General features: G+C 39.2%; 1 protein-coding gene across 1 annotated transcript in view; it reads right to left on the reverse strand.

The window, feature by feature from the left end:
- LOC135877486 (cytoplasmic dynein 1 heavy chain 1) overlaps positions 1-20718 on the reverse strand; it is a 76191-nt gene that overhangs the window by 6201 nt on the left and 49272 nt on the right. Inside the window, exons 46-75 of the mRNA XM_065402927.1 lie at positions 20401-20562; positions 20102-20316; positions 19716-19920; positions 19367-19540; positions 19143-19262; positions 18937-19057; positions 17380-17575; positions 16303-16420; positions 14942-15157; positions 13087-13299; positions 12784-12911; positions 12092-12245; positions 10826-10972; positions 10587-10737; positions 10098-10351; positions 9759-9893; positions 9556-9650; positions 9234-9408; positions 8616-8691; positions 6861-7021; positions 6418-6529; positions 5860-5920; positions 5656-5779; positions 5000-5113; positions 4461-4631; positions 4002-4219; positions 3707-3810; positions 3042-3253; positions 1998-2151; positions 670-812 (exon numbers count right to left, since the gene is read on the reverse strand). Of these exons, the coding sequence (XP_065258999.1) occupies positions 670-812; positions 1998-2151; positions 3042-3253; positions 3707-3810; positions 4002-4219; positions 4461-4631; positions 5000-5113; positions 5656-5779; positions 5860-5920; positions 6418-6529; positions 6861-7021; positions 8616-8691; positions 9234-9408; positions 9556-9650; positions 9759-9893; positions 10098-10351; positions 10587-10737; positions 10826-10972; positions 12092-12245; positions 12784-12911; positions 13087-13299; positions 14942-15157; positions 16303-16420; positions 17380-17575; positions 18937-19057; positions 19143-19262; positions 19367-19540; positions 19716-19920; positions 20102-20316; positions 20401-20562 (4629 nt within the window). The remainder of the gene's footprint in view (positions 1-669; positions 813-1997; positions 2152-3041; positions 3254-3706; positions 3811-4001; positions 4220-4460; positions 4632-4999; positions 5114-5655; positions 5780-5859; positions 5921-6417; positions 6530-6860; positions 7022-8615; positions 8692-9233; positions 9409-9555; positions 9651-9758; positions 9894-10097; positions 10352-10586; positions 10738-10825; positions 10973-12091; positions 12246-12783; positions 12912-13086; positions 13300-14941; positions 15158-16302; positions 16421-17379; positions 17576-18936; positions 19058-19142; positions 19263-19366; positions 19541-19715; positions 19921-20101; positions 20317-20400; positions 20563-20718) is intronic.

Genomic DNA, 20718 nt, shown 5'->3' on the forward strand with positions numbered 1-20718 from the left:
CTTTGGTGCTCTGGACACGCACACCCCTACAGGGAATACATGGCTGCATCATATTTTGAAGAACAACAGTTACAGAACAGTAAGTAAGGCTACGTCTACACTACCGCGGTAAGTAAACCTATGCTACACAACTCCAGCTATATGAATAAACGTAGCTGGAGTCAACATAGCTTAGGTCGAGTTACCACAGGTCTACACCGCGGGGGATCGACAGCAGAAACTCTCCCGTCGACTTACCTTACTCTTCTCGTCGGGGGTAGAGTACAGGGGGTCGACTGGAGAGTGATCGGATGTCGATTTGGCGGGTCTTCACTAGACCCGCTAAATCGACCGCCAGTGGATCGATCTCCGAGCGTAGATCTCAGCTGTAGTGTAGATATAGGCTAGCTGTTTTTTCCCATTGTAGCAACTGTGCTGTGTGCATGATCTGTAGCTAGGTTTGGAAAATGGCAATTTTTAAACACAGGAAGTCATTCAGGAACACCATAATATAAATCATGTTTGAAGGGGTGTCCTGGTAAGATTTCTGATAAGCTCCTTAGCTAAAGCGTTTCAATACTTTTTACACTAACAGTTAGATATAAGCAGTTACAGACTCATGTAACTCTGATTTCTCAGAATTGCAGAAAAGCCTTTAATGAGAAAGGTAATAAAACACAAGATCGATACCTTTAGTTCTTTTGCTCCACCAGAAGCAGCTGCCTGGGAAATATTCTGTAGTTGTTTAATGCGTTCACTGAAGTCAGACACCCACTGAATAACAGTCATGCCAGCAGGTACAGTGTAATGAGACCAGCTACGAGGCAGAATACCTAGAGAAGACGTATCCAAGGTAAGAGCTCTGTATGGGTATGAGTTGGATTACACATGATTTCCAAATGCAATTTTACCCTTTCAGTGGCAGCCACTTCGCTATTACTGTGTTTTACAACAGATTTTTTTATACCACCAAGCACAGTGGGGTTCTAACCTATCTGGGACCAGAGAGTACAAGTGTAAACAAACTGAAAGACAGTTTCATGACATTATAGAAAGCTACCTAGTTTTCTAAAATGTGTTCTGCAGATCAATATTTAAACAGAAATTACGGTCTGAAGTACAACTTACTAATGAATGTCTTCCAGGATATGTTAGTAAGTTCAACTGCATATATATCAGGTCGCAAAATACGTCAAAGCTAATTTTAGAATTAAGCCTTTTGCAACATGGAAGACACCAATTTTAAGGAGTTACTGCACAGAGTACCACCACCTTTATCCTCAGGTCACAAGGCAAAGAATATTTTATTAATTCATTGTACAATAGTTCTGCTTAAATTAGTATCTCAACCACCAGCCTATTCCACTATATTGGGACAAAATGTATGATTTTCATCATACGGCCAAATGTATGAGCAGAGAAAATAAAGCCAGGGTAACTTCTGGAGTTCCTCTGATAATTTTGTTACAAGTGAGTGCTTAAAACTTAAGGTTTTGGTTGAAACTGGTTTACGGTCAATAATACCAGGCTCCAACTGTTTGTTTCAAACTCAGCAAAATCTTATTTTTTGATACGTCTCAGTTTTAGTGTTGCCAACTCTCAATTCCCTTCCAAGTCACACAGTATAGCTGTCTTACTTAAATCTCCAGCTCCTGGACAGTAACATGAAAGTTTTATCTTTCATTTAAATAGTTTCTAGCTCCCCCCAGTTGCAGCACAAGGTTAAAAACCACAATCCAAGTGAACCCCAAAGGCAAAAAACCTAGACTGACTTGAAAAAACACACCCCAATTTTTAAGCCAATTGCACGCTATTTGAATGCTTAGGTTGGCAATACTGCAGTTCATATATGTCACAGGACCAACCTCACCATTTTGACTTTCAGAATTTTGTATTAGGCAAGAATAGTGCTGTTTCTTTTACCCAGTCAGTGCTGGAAATGAGAAAAGACATCAACTGATGCAACAGGATTACTGGGAAAGCATTCTAAAAAGAGAAGCTTGTTTGAAGTCACATACCTTTCACCAATTCGTTTATAAGTGTACGCAAGTAGTTGGTCTGTTTCTTCTTGCCTTCACAAACCTGAACCACATCTGCAAGATCCTGACGGACATCCTGAAGTAATTTGGCTCCCATTTTCACCTCTCTCTCAAAGAATCGGAACAACGGATCCTTGTTTAAGCAAGAAAAATGAGGAAACAACAAGATGAACGTCTTCTGGTGGGAAAACTAACTTAGCCTTGCAACACTGAAGGGCACTAGTTGGCTGCCCAAATCCCACATGCATCATCATCAACTGATGCAGTCATTTCCTCCACCCACCCCGAAGACGCAGCTGCCTCACAGATGGTAGTTTAAGGGAATCAAAGCAAGTACTTCATTACCTACTGATACCAACTGTAGGGGGGAACAACAGCGTGCAAGCTGCCTGCTGCAGTTTGGTCTGATTACTAAAAATTCCTGTTCCTTTCTGTATCTATGTCCAGAGCCCAAGTCTAACTTGATCTAAACAGAGAAGTTGAATATATAATCCATGTCTGAATTATTCAACAACCTAGAAATTGAGACTCTCCATAATCTCTCTTGATTGTAAAATAACCTGTCTCATACTAGCCCTCAGAGCTTTATGGCTCCCTTTCATTATTAGTCCCCACTCCCAATTAGCAGAAGCCTCAGTATTAGCTACCACCCCATCTTTCCAATGAGGACCGACCAGTGATACTACCTTTGAGCCAACATACACTCTTCAGTTCACTCGAGTGCTCAGCATGTGGTGTGTATGATGCTGCACTTACAGCACCCCGGCTTAGGAAGCAAGAGACTATAAATAAACTCTTCTACATGATACCTTCCCAACCAAATGGAAGTGTTACTGTCATAATTTCTTAAACTGAATTATAGCAAAGAAAAGGAAACAAATGTCTTGTTTCAAAGTCTGCTATACTACTTGGATCTAGAGAGACCATTTTCAGGCTGTAATCTGAGTAGGATACCTCACCCACATTTGCATAACCCTACTCGTTTACAGACCAAAATATGTATTTGGAAATCTTAATCATCACCTTAATATTTTCCACTGTTCGTTTAAGATGATTTAGAGTTTGTGGGATAAGATGGAACCAGTTGGAGGCTGTGGTGTGCAGTGTTCTCATCCAGGATGGACGCCCATCTGAAGTTGAATCTGTTCTTGCCTTCTTCTCAGTTTCTGCATAAGCTAGATCATCCTCATCCTCTAGCATCTGCATTTTCAGCATTTTACTGATCATATCAATACCTGAACCAAAGAATAAAGTAAGCAAAGCCACACACACACACACACACAAAAAAAGAAGTGTTGGGATATGAGTACAAGGAAAAGTTTTAAAGATGCATTAGTGGATTACATTTAACACTTCTGTGATTGCCACTTATTTAAAAATAATTCTCAAGTATACTATTAAACGTGAGTAACCTTCCTTAGAACTAGAAGTAAAAGTCAGTCTCACTTGTGTAGTATCTTCCTGTCTACTGATGAAATTCTAAGCAAGTTACTTTCAACCTTAAGAATTCATAGACATTTATTAGTTATTTTGTGGAGGCTGATATAGTTAATACACATTGAGTTACACTAAATAGTAAAGTTACAAGTAACTCAAAAAGATACTTGTCTTTTTTTTTTTTTAAATGCTGAAGAGTTTGAAGTTTACATAACCTGTAAGCACACAAGAAAGTCAAATACAAGTTTTACCCTGTGTGGTGAGAAGAACTTTTTCTGCATTGTTTGGTAAACCAAGCCAGGATGGGGTTTGTGTGTCTGGCAGCAACTCAACCCATTGGACAAATTCTTCACGTCTGCAAGTGAAAGTTGTGGCAGTAAATTGAACTAAATTAATTATCCATGATCTCATGTATTTGAATAGGCAACCAGGAATACATTGCCTGGCTAAATACCAATGCAAAAAGTACAATTTAGAGTCCAGCTTCTCAGAAGGAAAGCAGCTACTAAGGTGAGACCAACCGAAATTTGAGGCTGAAAAAAATACCTGATTCCATCTGGCATTTGAATATCCTTATGTCCATCAACCTTGCAAGCCAGTTTGAATTCACTATCAAAGCTCAAAGTGGTAAACAAACGCTCCAGGAAAGTGTTTAGCAGACGCTGATCAAATTCATTATCAATGCGACCTCCATAAATGGACTGTGCCATCAATGTCTTCAGAGCAGACCATGGGATCTTATCAGGTGAAATGTTTTGGCGGCCCTGACAGTAAAGACAATTTAATTAGAATGTGAAGATTCCCCATAAAAATAGGGAAATCGAGTTTGGACAGTTTAATGAAAACCTGTTTGATTTTGGCTATTTTTTTTTTTTTAATATTGCTTTCTTCCAGCTAATCTCAGTGTTTCAGATTAATCTGCCCTTCATTGAACAGTAACCACAAGTAATTCAAATGTTACTTTGTATTTAAAAAAGATTATGAAAGAGCAAAAAATTCAATTACTTTTGCTGTATCATCCAACCATGTATCTATTGTGTCACAGGCAGATCTCAGATCAGATTCACCAAATTCATATTTCTTGGACCAGCCCAGGGGAGCATATCGCAAACGTTCTTGAATGATGGCATGGAACCAGGCAAGGAGGAAATATAAACGAGCACGTTCGTTTGGAGACTAGGATGGGAAAAGAGAAAATGCATTATTTCTCCACACTAAAACCAAAGTGATCAGAATTTATTAATAAAGAAACCTGGCTTGCTACAGTGCTGATGAATGTCAAATGTTTAGTAAACACAGTATCTCCAGGTTTTAATGCATCAGATCACAAAAAGCTTAACAGATTGCTTCCTTACATGCCATGCATGTTTTAGTCAGGGTAAAGTGAAAGCCTCTGAAAAGCTGGTTGCTTTACAGTAATATCAGAAAGCATAGCATTAGTTTAATGTATGATAGACCAACTGAAAGCTATGAAGTTAAAAAAAACTTTCATAAACTGTTTTCAGTTTGAGTTCCCCATAACTACACAGAAACCATCACCTCACCTTGCATATTCTAGAAACAGGAATACTACTGAACGTCCTCAGCATGTTCGCCTTTACACCAGGAGGAGGTTCAAACACAAAGATCCGACCAGCACGTAGCAAATTCACCGGCACCTAGGACAGAAGAGCATCAACACAAAAGTTACACCCTGAAGAATGCTCTCTTCTACGAAGAATGTGATATTTTGAACAAGTTTGTTAACCTACACTAAGTTTTTTATTGTAACAGAGTATCCTCCCTCTTGCAATAAGATGCTGAAACTACCAGCAGTATGGACTTACAACATGAGAATCATATACTTTAACATGAATTAAGTACTAAGGGCCAATTCCTACTTTCTATTAAGAAAAGGAAAGGATGCGAAGATGTAGGCAGCCTTTTCTTCCCTACGTAAGCAGGGAGACAGGATATTTACAAAGCACATGACATTACTAGGAACGGGGTGATCAATACCCTAGAAGGCACCAGGCAGGATTTTGGTGACATTTGTTCCTGCTCCAGCAGATTCATTCCAAAATGCACCCTTTCCCCTGTCAAACTAAGGCCATCATGGGGAATGCTGCCCTGGTTGGTGGGATTCTTGTAACAGTGGACATTGGAACAGCACTACACACCACTTGCTGTGCCAGTCGAAGCCGAACTTGATTTCAGTTACCTTGGGATTTATCTCCATTGTAAGGAAAAGTCTGAAGCAAGCATGAGGTTGTAAAGAATGCAGCTTCTTCTCTAGCTGCATCAACCAACCAGGAGCCAGATGGACATTCTTTAGCATCACCCACCTACAAGAATATGGTAACAGAACAGTAACTAATGTTATTCACAGTTCTACTGATATAAAAAAAAGAGGGACAGAACATACCTGCCAGATTTCACTGCTGTGTTTATTGCCTTATCTGCTTGATTAAATCCTTCAGCAGAGCCTACAAGCAGAAGGTTATGGTTAGCTCTAGAAACTTAATTGGCTTAAATTATATGTTTATATGAGGCGGTAAGAAATAAGACAAACATGATAATTATGCCTGGAACAATTTGCTTTTTTAAAATTAGTAAATGTTAATTTCACCATGCACACAGAAAGATGAAAAAATATCTGAATCATTAATAAAAATTTACAGACAGGCAAACAAGAAAAATGCTGCCTGAAGACAGATTTAAGGATATTTACTTTGTATATTTTGACAAGTGATGTTGACAATGTGTGTTTATGGTGATAAAGCTTTAACTTTTTGAATCTCAATGTCTGTCATTAAATAAACTGTCTCCTCCGAACCCCCCAATTTCCCTCCACTGAAAGTTTTAAACTTTTAAGTGTTCTTAAAACTAACATCAGTATCTGTCAAAAATTATTAAAAAAAACAAAAACAAAAACAAACAAACCAGTCAAGTTCTGCCAAACCGAACGATAATGTATTCTTACCTATAGCAATAGAGGTAATCTGTGTGTTTTGTTCAGTGGCAAGATCTTCAACATGGCCACTGGCATCATAGCCAGGTACAGAACACATCAGTACAGGAGTATTAGGTTTCACCTACAATCCAAGACGTTTAAACAAAACATTCACAATTACTGTAAGAATAAACCATATTGATAATTATGCACCTCCCTCAAATCTGCCGGGGGGGATAAATTCCCTTCATCCCTTATGCAATTGTAATAACTGTGTTCAGCAAAGCTAGTAAGTTGTTTTATACTGCAATAGTTTTAGCTAAAAAGGATCCTAGGAATACTTGTTCTCTCAGTGCTGAAGCCTATAACGGAAACTGAGGCAGAGCAGTTTGATGTGCCATCACCAACAGAGATTTATGCCCTCAATATGTCATCATGTTTTAAAGTAAAGTATTTGCATTCCTATACTTTACCTCAGTATCTACAATGTGTGTCAGATCTAATGGCTGCTCCATAATGGACATAAAGGATTCGCCAAGGTTTGCTGAAACAAAGGCATGTGCCATGGCCAGCAGACGATCTGGACGGAATGCCTGGATCAAGAGTAAACGATGAATGGCCTGCCCAATAGGTGCTAAAATGAGAAAAGAAGAGAGTGTTATTTGTTCCTGAAGCTTAACAGGTCATAACTCAACATTTTCTTCCCTATCCTTGAACTGTGTTAATCAAATAATTGGAGAAGAAAGAAAAGACTTGGCAAAACAACTACAGCTTTTAAAGACTGAGATGCAAGTTGCTAAATGCAGTACTCTAGATTGAAATTCACATAATGGTAATTGCTGTTAATCAATCTGACAATCAAAACTAACTCTGTCCCAAGAAGGTTATCTTAAACTGACCTAGGCATATCTATCAATGTGACTATTAGGCTTACACACAGTACTCTTTTCAGGTTGCGAGCTCTTCAGTGTCTAGTACAACAGTATCCTAATTTGTTTAGGGCCTTTGGATGCTTCCGCATTGAGTTCATATACATAATCTAAAGCCTGTAAAAGTGTTGCCATGAAGTCGCCAGAGATTTCAGCAAAGAAAAACGCTTTCCTGCAGCATCTGTAACTAAAGTGTGGCAATATTATGTAATACAAAACACATGAAGAATGCTAGATTATTAAGGCAAATAACTAAGCTGTAATACGAAATTTTTAGCTTGACAGTATCCCTTGTTAAGATTTTGTCCAGATCTACTGACTATTTAGCTATCATTTGAAACTTATATGGTCCAGAGATAAAAACACTACGGGAAACGAGTGTAGTTTATTTTATGCAAATTCTGATCCCATAGCCAAAGAGTTTTACAGCAGCTACTAAAAGTGACCTTAAAATACTCCCTTTAGAAAAAAAAGTTGGTTAGTAACAATTTATAGCAATTAGACAGCTGTGTCAAAGAAATGCTCATTATAAATAGCCTATTTCACACAAATTTTGCATACAAGTGCTGATCCATTTGATCTTACAGATGGGAAAGAGTGGCAGTTTTCTTTTAAGTTTTCTCCAATCCAGAGCTTTAGTTTCTTTCTAGCCACCTACAAATATCTACACTTAGCATGAACTGTTAATACAGAAGTTGAGGTGGGGGGGGGTGGGGGGGGGGGGGAAGAGGTAGCAATAGTTCTAGCAGGAGACCAGGCAAGATCAGGAAACTTGTAACAAGAGAGCCTTTTACAGAGTACTGTTACAGAGCATTGAGTAAGTTAGACCAGGCTGGCAATGACCAAAAGGCACAGATGCCCATTCAACGGTCTACGTACAGTGGACTGTAGGGTAGTTTGTTCCTGTTGCAGGGCACCACACTGACTACACTGGAACCGATTCTAACCGTGTTTTGAAGAGACTATTTGAATTTGCCTCTTTTACTTACGTTTGCAAGGAAACTGCACTCATGTAAAAATTCTGATACCGACACCTTTTTCTGGGCAGTCTGAGGGTGATATCAAGATAATGCCCCATCTTGCGGCAAAGACTCTATGGTAGGTTAGAATCAGGGACAGGCTGCACAGTCATTACTCATGCTGCAATTGTTTTGTGGATTAAAGACTTCCATTTTCAATCCTATCAAACTTGCAGTTTTCATAAGTGCTAAGTTCTAAGACTTCAATGAAGGTCTATTCTAGTCAAGACTTAAATTGGTAGCAAGGCAATTGCCAGGGCAAAAGTGCAACTGAACTTACTTGCAGGTTTTTCTTCAGACCAAATGTATGGCACAGTCTGCTCTGGTGAACTGCTCTCCAACCAGATACAGAATTGCTGTATTGAAAGAAATATTAATTATGATGCATTGTACATGACACTTAGGATTCCATTCCAGCTGTAAGATCTTCAGAACAGGGACTTTCTATACACATATGGATACAGAGCCTACCATTATAAGGTCTTGATACTGACGGGGGGTTTTACTGCAGCAAAAACCCCAACCAAAACTAAAAACATACTGCGTTTTACTGAAGATACTGGAAGTCCACTTAAGTAAAATAAAACCCAATGCTTGAATCTATATACTAGTTTCTACAGAGAGGGGGAAGACTGTTCCTGCAGTTAGGGCACTAGCTAGGGAAAACCCAGGTTAGAATCCCTGCTCAAAGTCTTCCTGTGTAAACTTGGCAAGCCACTTAGTCTATGGCTCACTTCCCAATTGTAAAACGGGAACAGTACTTCCCTATCTCATTGGAGTGTTGTAAGGTTAGCTACATGGTGAGGTACTCATACTATAGCAATGGGGGCCATGCAAGTACCCAACATAGGTCTAACCTAAATGTAGTGCAGTGACAGTGCTTAAGCAAGATACTTGCCTCATCAGCTTGAACCTTAGAAACAAGGTCCTTAAACTCAGGAAGGCAGCTCAATCTCATCATAGCTTCCATTTGTTCTGTTGTAAGTCCACTGATCTTTGGGAGAGATGCTGTGCTGAGTACAATTTCTTTTCCTCTTAAGAAATGTTGGAATTCTGCATCATATGTAGGCTCCCTTAAATTAAAAGTAGAGTACATTTTAGCCAAGTATCTGTCTTCAACTGAAGTAGTGGTTAACCTTACGGCACCAAATACAAAGCTTTCATGTATGTAAATGGGAAAACTGAGATGCATCTCAAAAAGCAAAGATTCAAACATTTACCCAATTGTGCCTTTAAGTTTAATTCTGGCCAACAGCATAGCAAAGGTTATGTGATCCTGATGCAACATGCCACGAGCTACTCTATTGAAAGCCACCTAGTGAAACAAAATGTAATCGGTTAGTTGTATTATAAAGAGCCTTAATCAGATTTCCACAGGACAAGAATTTTTGCTAAGTACGTCTAAGAAAATTCTATACTGAACCTGGAAGAGGTCTTTTGTGATGATTGAGAGACGCTGAGTATGGTCTGTAATTCCCTTCAAATTTGGGTTCTCATACAAGACATTATGATAGATGTCCAAGAAAAACTGGAGAGAATACTGGTATAAGAAGTGTATCTAAAGAGAAAAAAAAAAAAAAGAGAGAGAGAATTTAGAACGTATGGCCCTACTGTTTGACAAACACTGAGGTTATTGCAATTCATGATGTACTTCTGTAGTCATGACTGGAATTTAAACAGTACAGCATAACTTTGAAAAATGTTTAGAGTCCTGAATATTTCTGGCGAGAAGAAAGGGATTAAATTTGGTTCTTTATCTAACCTGTTTCAGTGACTCCATTGTGAAATAGATACTACTGCATGCTGTAGAAAGTGGCAAATACTGCTGAGATACAGTCTCCACCTCTTGCATGACAATATCAGTCTCTTCTACTTTTCTGGTGACCTCTGCTGCTTCCTTCTTTAGGTTCTCCAAAGTAGTTATGATTGTGTCATCATCTAAAATACGTCCCTTCACTTCATTGAGAGCTTGTAGCAGAGATTTTTCTAACTGCCGCAAACGCAGTTGGAATTCACCTTAAGTAAAACAAATTGAGATCTGCGATCATATGCATTGCATATAACCTATACAAACATTTTATTCTATGCAGCTTGTCATATCTCCTATATGCTTTGAAAGGGTTACAAAATATCACATTCCTCAACTATAAAAAGAATAGCTGTATATTAGTAAGAGTGACAGTCAAGTTTATTCTCCAATTCTCTGACTAATTAGGACTCATTTTTATGGTTTGATTTTTCAGAAACATACCTTGAAGTTTAAGGAGGTCAGAACGTTTTTCATCAACATCTGGTCTTTCAGCTTTCAGGACCTCATTCAGACACTGGCTCTGTAAACTACTGCGAGTTACTGTGAAATTGACAAACGTAACACGAGAGCAGAGATCCGGGGGAAATTCAACCTATCAAAATAAATATCAGGATCATTTTGTTGGCTTAATGTGTGTTCTGCCCTGCTGAAAGCTAAACAAATTTGTAAGTGTTCCTTACTGTTGGATCTCTGGTGGAGAGGAAGATGACAAAGGACGGTGACAAGTCAATATCTTGGTCTCCCAGGGTAATAAGCACTCGACCTCCAGTTCTCCGGACTTCACGATTCAGCACAGGATTCAGAACTGGGTCATAGCTCTCCACATCCTAAACAGTAATACAATTGAGAGAGTAATGAACAGAACAAGCTTGAATAAAGTTTTATCTGTATCACATTTTCCCACCGCTTGGGAAAAGCTCTAGTGGTAATCCACATGAATTTTTGATCATGTGTATAACTACTGTTAGTCCAATGTTATTCCCCATACAATAAGCTATACACAGTTTAATTTTTAGGATCCAGTACTATTCAGACATTTTGGATGATGGATTACATACCTAAGTAATGTTTCCAGTTTGGATTTCTTAATTTTGCTGTTTTCATTGTGTAGATATCAAGTTATAAGTAGCACCAAGAGGCCCCAATCAGAAGTGATGCTCCCATTGCTACAAATATTAGACCTGAACCCTGCCTCAAACAGCTCACAATTTAAGAGCACAAGCAATAACAGGGTGATGTAGACAGACACCTTTGGAAAGTAAATTCATCTGTGCCTCAGTTTTGTCCATCAGTGCTCTAGGGATAATATAGCCTTATTTCTTAAGGTGTTGTGAGGTGCTTGGATACTACAGAAATGGGTGCCATCTCTAGACAAACCTACTTTTTTAATATACATGCATACATTTGCCTCACTCTTTGTATTTTCATCAAGCCAATCTGGCTTCTCCCATCTGCTCCAACCTAGCTATTTCAACACTGACTATTTACTGCAGACATCCATAGAAGTGAGTTTTAAGATTTAAAAAAAACAAAAAACAAACCAGGAGCGTTATAGATCAGTGTAGGGACTGTTCTATGCAGAAGGGATGGTGTGTAAAGAGTCACTGAAGGGGAGTGGACAAGCAGACTGGGTAGTCAAATCAGAAGGAGCACAATAGGTGACAAATTATTAAGTAGCAAGAGGCACAGCTGAAAAAGGCCTTTAAATTTGACCTTGATATGGTAGGAGAGGGGGAGCAATGTGGTTAGAACAGGTAAGGAAGATTATCTTTGCTGCATTTTGATCCATTGTCTACACAAGGACCTTCATTTATTCAATACCTGAAAAGCACAGAATTGCCAGAGTAGTTTTATTGCTAAGCCCCAGCAAGTGAAGATTTCAAGTGTACTTCCTGGGAAATGCAACCACAATTTTTTTTTTAAATTTATGTAAACAAGAGACTAACCTGGACGAGTAGAGGGTTACCAAATCTCAGTGCACTTTCCAAGTTCTTTCTGAAAGCATCATCCAAAAAGCTAGTACGAGTGATCTTACGGTCCTTGTATTCATTCATAATGAACTCTGTGGCTTGTCCAGAAGGATCAATGATCAGTGGATACCTAAGTTAGTGAAAAAATATTTCCATCATACGACTGATTTAAGGCTTCAGATAGAAGCCATTTAGTCCACTCAGGTTGAGTTAATATTCTAAATCTTTTTTGGAGAATGTGGGCTCATGTAATGGAATATGGAGGATCATGGTCATTGTTTGAAGAAGATAACATAGTTAATCTAACTAGATACACCTATCAAAAGGATACTTTAATGTTTCAGTCAATACAGACTAACAGCTTTCAGTTTGAGCTAAATTGGTATAATAGTGAAATATATAAGCAAAACAACTTGCATTTTTATAACACACAAGCAAAGGAGATTATTAAGACTTGCATTTAATTTGCTATCACGGGTACTATGTAGATATCAGATAGTGATCAAAATTCTCAAAGCATTTATATTCAGTTGGATGATAAAGTTTCAATCAAGTTTTCCTTTTGATAGGTGTGTGCAATTTCTATTGACTTCAGTGGGAGTTCTGTGCACCAATCCATTGTTAAGGTTATCCCCATACATTCTGTACTTATTGTACAAATGAAGTACCTATTAAACCGCTTAAGCATGATAGCGTTTTCTGTGCACAGGTCATCTGCAGGTAGAGAACTTGCTTGCCAGCGAAGACGCTCATCTGCATTGGAAAGGTATTCTGTTCTTGCAATGTCTGTACGGAACTGAAGAGTAAAACATTATTATTACTTGCCCAAAGAGAGCCCAAAGTTTGATCAAATTTGATCTTTACCTTTTGTGAACACCTTGTGATTTCCCCTTTACGAAGCAGAAACTCATTACAATCAATGTTAACACCTGTGGTAGTCATGACATTAGTAATTGTGGAGCAATCTTTACCTGGATATTTGCTTGCTGCAAGTGATGGGACCATGTAGTGAACAAGTTCTGTCGCATTTGCTGGTCAAAGTACCCAGCATAAGCAATAAAAGCTCCTGAAAGCAAACAGTCTCCTGCAATAGTGGACATCTGGTTCTTGAAGGTTTCACTTGTCTTCTCCCATCTTTCACGTTCAGCAGACAGACTCTTCAAGAGAGCTGTGCTACGGTTTACCTAGAAATTAAGGAATGGTCAATATAATGTACATCTTTATTCAAAATGAAGGCTCCCATAATTATTGCATTTGCAACCTATACGGCCAGACAAGTTTGCCCAACACACCAGACTTTGGACCCAAATTTTCAGAATTACGTATGTCCAGAAAACAACTATGAGTGCATGCACAACTCTGGAAGTTTGGTTGTTAGTATTCTTGGGCTGTGAATTTTACAGATCTGGTAGTGGAAAGGGATAGAAGGGTTGTGAGCATTTTGGAGAACAGGATTAAAATTCAAAACGACTGACAAATTGGAGAATTGATCTGAATTCCTCAAGTGAAATTCAGGAACGGGGGGGGGGGGGGGGGAGAGGAAATCAAATGCAAAACAACTACAAAACAGGGAATAACTGGTTAGGATCTAGCTGGCTAGGCTGAAGAGGATCTGCAGGTTATAGTGGATCACCAATTGAGTATGAGTGAACAACATGATGCTGCTGCAAAAAAGGCTAATATTCTGGAATGTATTAACAGGTGTGTTGTAAGACAGACCTGGGAGGTACTGGTCCCAATCTATACAGCAATGAGGGCTCAGCTGGATTACTGTGTCCAGTTCTGGATATCACACTTTAGGAAAGATGTGGACAGGTTGGAGAGTTTCCAGAGAAGGACAACAAAAATGATTAAATGTTTAGAAAATCTGACCTATGTGAAAAGGTTAAAAAACTGGGTATGTTTAGTCTTGAGAAAAGACAACCACAGTGAAAGTCTTCAAATATGTTGAGGGCTGTTCTAGAAAGGACTGATCAATTGTTCTCCATGTCCATTTAAGGTAGGGTGAGAAGTAAGGGGCTTAATCTGCAGCAAGGGAAATATAGATTAGATATGAGGAAAAAACTTTCCAACTGTAAGTAGTTAAGCACTGGAATAGGCTTCCAAGGGAGGTTGTGGAATTCCCATTATTGGACATTTTAAAAAACAGATTGGACAGACACCTGTCAAGGATGAACTAGGTTTATTTTACCCTGCTACAGCAAAGGGGGCTGGACTCGAGTTCACTTTCAGCCCTACATTTCTATGATTCCATCAGTGCAGCTCAAGGAACCAAAAAATAAGAGGACATTTGTATGGACCGTTTGACCTGACTTCACTAGTCTTGTCTGAAGAGAACATTAATATAGCAGTTACCCTGCAAGATAGTTTTAAAATATGAGAAAAGGTAGACACTCAAGCATTAAGTAATCACAATTCCTCTGAAACACATTTGAGACTTACAGAATTGATCATTCTAATGGGTGAATTTTGTGCTTGTGAAAAAGGACTGGCTTTACCTATGATAGCTTTCCTTGATTTTGAGTAACATTCCACCTGCTAGCCTAGTCCTGATCAGACAGATTGCCAATTTAATTGGGTGGCCAGCATGAGGCAGTGACTGGAAGAGCAATCCTCACTCTGGTCTGTTTATCCATGGTCACAAAGCTCTTTGTAAGAAGTCCAAAGGAGAAAACATATTGAAAGGCAAATTGTTGTGTAGAGAGGCCATTAAAGCATTCTGTGTTAGAAAGGTATACAGAATGTTTGAAAGCCACTATTCCCACCCCCTGAAATATTAAAGAAAAGTCAGTAAAATGGACAAAATGGTACACTGAGTATTCTCACTTTTGCTTCAACTGCAGCCAGGTCCGCCTTAATTGCTTGAGCCTCCGAAATCAGCACTGCATACTCTTCCTTGTAGCGAGCAATACTGGCCTCGAGATCACGAATCATCTGTTCTACCTCATTAGCTTTCTGTTGATTGTCTTTGGCATCATCCTCCAGTTTCTGTAGTTCATTGCGGAGGGGTTCTACTCGCTTCAACATATCAGCATAATTCAGCTGTGAAACATGTGAACAGTCAGTTCTAGATACTTTCTAGAATGGAACTTACCACGTGACTTGGGACCATGCAAGTCAGCAAGCATAATTTTTTTATGGATTGAGGGCACCCCTCAGGATTTTAGGTATTCAGGCTTTCATTTTAAAAAGGTTAAGTTTCTAGTCTTCTACTTAAACTGATTCACTATTCTGAGTCTGCAGGTGGCCTCAAAGAGCCAAGAGGTGTGAACTGCACTATTCATCTCACTGAAGCAAGAATGATGTTCTTTGGGAAGCCTCCAGATTTCAATCAAATTTCAAATTCAATCGTGCAGTGCAGGGACCATTGCCCACGATGCCAGAGCTCTCTCTCAGGGAGTGTAGGATGAAGGCAGGGGAGATCCTGCAATGAGTCTGGAAGGCTAGAAGAGGGAAGCTTACCCTATGGGGTAAGTACCAAATTAGTTTATCCTTTTCCCTGCACACTGGGCTTAGCCTGCCTCCTCCTGTTTTCCCATAACAGCACTCTATTCAAGCTTCTAAAAACCCACCTGTAAGCCCTTGGCCAAAGCCTACACCCACAAATAACCAACCTGGGCTTTGGAGAGGGCTAGATGAGATGCCGTCCGTGCTTGTCATTGACATTACTTCAGAGCTAGATGCCCTCTCCTCAATAAGACATGATCACACTGCTCTACAACAGTCCCCACCCTTGTCAGGTGGGGGAAACGAGATCAAACAAGGCAACAAAATCTGGTCTGTGTGTACACAAAACTGGCTACAGACCAAAAAGACCAGCCATTAGTCACTATTATTAAAACAGTGATTTTCAATTGTCTTTTGACAAAGTAAGTTGTAGGGTTGCAATCATTATATACATGTTCTTATGAAATGTACTGCAGGATCCTGTTAATCACAGAACAGTTAACAGAGTATTCAAGAACATTCAGCACCTTACTCTGCATGTTCACTTGAGACAAATTTCTGTTTTTACCTCTACAATAGCAAGCTAGACAAGATGCCACAGATATTTGAGTGATGGAAGTCTGCGAATTATGAGTCCTTGCATATTTCCAGCACCTTAGAACTTGCACTTATCACTAGGTGTTAGATTTCCCACAACACTGAAGCATTCTACATTGGCGCATCTACTGAAGATGAGTTACCTGTGCAATTGCCCATTTTACCATGGGACCACATGCTAAGGATGCTCGGTTTACGATTTCATAATTGTAACTTGGATTTGACATATAATTCTTCTTCATCTTTTCCCGGATGGAATCACTGCAAAAGAAGAGTTATGTTTGACACAGCATGTGTGCAAGTGTTGAATCTCTCAGCGCAGAGTTACTGAGAGGAAGTTGCCCCTTTACTACAGTAGATAAACTAAAACCAATACCTTATCAATGGTTCTCAAACTGGGGGTCGGGACCCCTTAGGGGGTCACAAGGTTATTACATGGGGTGTCACAAGCTATCAACCTCCACCCCTCCAAACCTCCAAACCCTGCTTTGCCTCCAGCTTTTATAATGGTGTTAAATATAAAAAAGTTTTTTAATTTATGGGGAGGGGGGAGGAGTGTCACACTCAGAGGCTTGCTATGTGAAAGGGGTCACCAGTACAAAAGTTTGAGAACCACTGCCTTAGATCTTCAGTATTAAAGTTGACAATGCTGCTGATGAAATTATCTCTGAGAATAATTGGTCTGTCTTTCTCTAGTTATTTGTCTCCTCACCCAACAAGAGAGAGATTGATTATAAAGCCAGTTTTACTGCAGCAGGAGGGTTGGCCATTGCTCTTACTTCAACAAGATGCTGCTTCCTTATAGAGTTCACAGCTATTAAGGGGATGAAAAAAGTCTTCAGCATGCAACAATCAGGGATTTAAGGCTACTGCTGGGAAATAATGAAAGACATTTAAGTTCAATTACTGGGAATAGTCTATACCCCAGTGCTCTAATGGAAGTATGTATGTGCTACTCAGACTATACTTTAAAATTTATTTTAAGAGCAAAATTTAGCTCGGAGATGCACATCTTCTCCCTGATAGAGTTTGATATTTTGTTCTCTGCATAAAAGGTGGCGATTCTGCATACGCATATGAGATGAATTCTGCTTTTTGTGAGGTAGAAACCAAACCCTAACATCACCAATTGTGACTACTAGTAAGATTTCTATTGTGAAAAATCTTGTGAACAATTTCTTTCTATTCCCAGGAGTAGCTCGGTACCTGCAGTTATTCACCTGATCTCCTCAGCAGAAAAGTTTACAATAGTTGGAATGAAGTTTTCCCTCATAATGATGGAACGTATCTGTTTCCAGTCAGTTGTACTTTCACCCAATAGTAGACAGATGGACTCTAGTGCTAGCTTCACTGCTCCAGGTGGGTTGGCCATAGAACGGACCTCTACCAGATGCTGCTTCTTTATTGATTTTACAGCTAATCACAGTAATCAAGTCAGATCGAGCACGAGAAAGGAAGAGTATTGATAGGGGAGAAAAAGGAGAAAAGACAGCAGAATAGTAAGACAGGAATTAGCAAATCTTCATTGATATTGTTGAGAGATTTTTAAGCTTCAGGTCATATCTAAAATGAATTAAACCTCTCTTGTAAAAACCAAATGCTTTCCACATTTTGAAAACTCTCCACCAGTATTCTCATTTGATAGAGAGCAAGCTGAACTATCAGAAGCCTCCAAGTACTACTACAAGTGCAAGAGTTTGCACGTGGCAGCTATGCTGAGTTCACAAGTTAAGGAGCCTAAAAACAAGGCTGTGCCTCTACAGCGAGAGGCCGTATACCTAGGCAAATAGTGAGTTAGAAGTCCTTCCTCCTCTTATGCAACCCACTGATAAGCCATTGTAACCAAGTCTTGAGTAAATAAGTTGTAGGTAGTATTTCCATTCATGATACTTATGTAGCGTTTACTAAATCACTAATTCCATGAACTGGACACTGCTATCTCTTAAGAGGCAGCAGCAGCAGAAACAGAACACGTTAGGGGTTTGTCTAGAAAACAGTGAGCAACAAGCTGGGGTGTAAGTGCACAGGAAGCTAGCGTGCTGTAGACTGACTATGTGGACCATACTACTGCACACCAGAAATTTCCTAGCGTTTGTTGACCTACTCCTGTTTCAGGAGTTCCTATTCTAATGTGGCCTGGTATACTGAAAGATAGTAAGTAAATCTAGCAAAGCTTGGCAAAAAACAGTGAACCATTAAGACAGTTTATTGTTCAAAGTTTAATAAAAATACTGCTTAGAATGCAAGTCTACAGTAGTAATAATAGGAATTTTGGAAGCTCAGTAGTGCTAAGTGAATTATTTTAATTTCTCCTACTTCCACACTAAAGATTAAGATACTGCTGTTAAAGCGATGGACCCAAAGTTCACAGAAGCAAATGGAAGCACTCCCACTGACTTCAAGAGCCTTTGGATCAGCTGCAAACCCCTAAAGCAGGGGTAGGCAACCTATGGCACACGTGCCGAAGGCGGCACGCGAGCTGATTTTCAGTGGCACTCACTGCCCGGGTCCTGGCTACTGGTCCGGGGTGCTCTGCATTTTAAATGAAGCTTCTTAATCATTTTTAAAACCTTATTTACTTTACATACAACAAACAGTTTAGTTATATATTATAGACTTATAGAAAGAGACCTTCTAAAAATGTTAAAATGTATTACTGGCACACGAAACCTTAAATTAGAGTGAATAAATGAAGACTCGGCACACCACTTCTGAGAGGTTGCCGACCCCTGCCCTAAAGGAAGGAATGCTGTAGTTATTTGTCAGTGTTGACTTACCATTCTGAGCTTCAATGACAGCAGGTTCGACTTTGTCTAGATCCTCCTTCACACTCATTTGCTTATCTGCAATTACTGCTTGCTGTTTGTGGAGCTGCTCTTGAATGTCTTGGCTCATAACCTAAGAGAAAGATTGTGCAACCTGTAAGATATTATTTCTAAATATACTGTTCATGTACAAAGGGTAAAGAAAGCTTTGATTTCACCTTTTTCTTCTCAGCTTCTTGCTGATCCTTCACCATTTTTTTCAGCTTGTCATTAGCTGCTGCATTCTTTACTTCCAACTCCTGGCTCTTTATTCTCAAGTCCCTACGCAGTTCTTCCACCTGACATGAATGGTAAGATTAGAGTCTGTACAGACTAAACTCAGTTTTAAAATGTTTTAATAGCTCTAATTTTATATTAAAAAGCAAAGTTTAAAGGTATGTACCTGGTCAACAGTTTCCTTGATCTTTCTAAGACCAACATTCAAATGCATCTGCTGTTCCTCCAGCTCACTCCTTTTCTCATTGAACAAGTTGGCATAATGGTTGATGAAGTCCAAATAGTGACGTGGTGTGATGGCCATAGTTCTGCCTCCCCGTTTTGCTAGACGAGCGTTAGCCTTTCCAAAGGAAAAGGATTTTGTCAAAAGTTTTTTTACGTAAAATATTAAAAAAAAAATCTAGATTATATATTCCTAAACTCAAAACTGTCACAGCAGCAACACTGTTGTACTGAACTTGTGTCAGTCCACTAGAACATGACATTAGAGATCTGAGTAGCATGGCAGAACACACCTGATGAAGGGTCTGATGAACAAATACACAGCTATTTACAATAGCTTCCCTATGTGATGGCGGTTGTGGTAATTTCTCATACACAACTGGCATATAGTCTGGCACAATGTAGTTTGGCTTCTCAAGATCCATTTTGCTTGTAAACTCTTTGCCAACTTGGTACAGTGCTTCAGTTGACCAGTCTCCAAACCAGTTCAAGACACACCTGCCGACAGGACAAGACGTATTACAACTTCCAAAATTTCTTTTTTCAAGAGGGTATTAACAATATTCTTAATAAAAAAAAAACCAAACAAAAAAAAAAAAAAAACAGACAGACCTGAAGTGTTAAGATACTTTGTTGTAGGTTAGCTCCCAAACAGAACGTGATGATGTAAGTAAGTTACCTGTTGAAGAGAGCTGGAGAAGTAGCTGCTCTGTCCTTCAGGCCTTCAGAAGATGGGTTCATGGTGAACACAACATGGAGATTGCGAATAACTTGACTGGTGAACCATTTGTACAGTTCTTCATGTGAATCTAGCATTAAACCTTCTTTCTGTGCTCCCTCTTTACATTGAGTCATAAGGGTGGCATATTCATCTCCTTCAAAGAGACCAGGAACCTAATCCAGGAAATAAGTATATTTTTCTTAAAGGCTTGATTTTCCCTGCATAACTGCTACTTTACACAGATTTACTCAAGTTACCTCTCCATTGGCCAGAAGAGTATTCATTCTCTCCAGGAATCCAGAATCCAGTACATTTGACTCATCCATTATAAATGCTATTTTCTCATTCTTGCAGCCAGAACGTCTTAAGACCGTTCTCAGATCTTCATCAAAGTCTTCACCTGTGTATTTCCTATGAACCTATAAAGATTTAGCAATAGTTACTGATCTTTTTTAGCCCTTATCCTCCCTCACAATGACTTACATTTATACATTTATCTTACCAAAGATAGAATATCTGCAAGACAACTGCAAGCTTTAACAGTCAATTTTTTTGTTGAGTGATAGAACTAAACC

The sequence above is a fragment of the Emys orbicularis genome, chromosome 4 (assembly GCF_028017835.1).
Source record: "Emys orbicularis isolate rEmyOrb1 chromosome 4, rEmyOrb1.hap1, whole genome shotgun sequence".
Classification (NCBI taxonomy): domain Eukaryota; kingdom Metazoa; phylum Chordata; order Testudines; family Emydidae; genus Emys; species Emys orbicularis.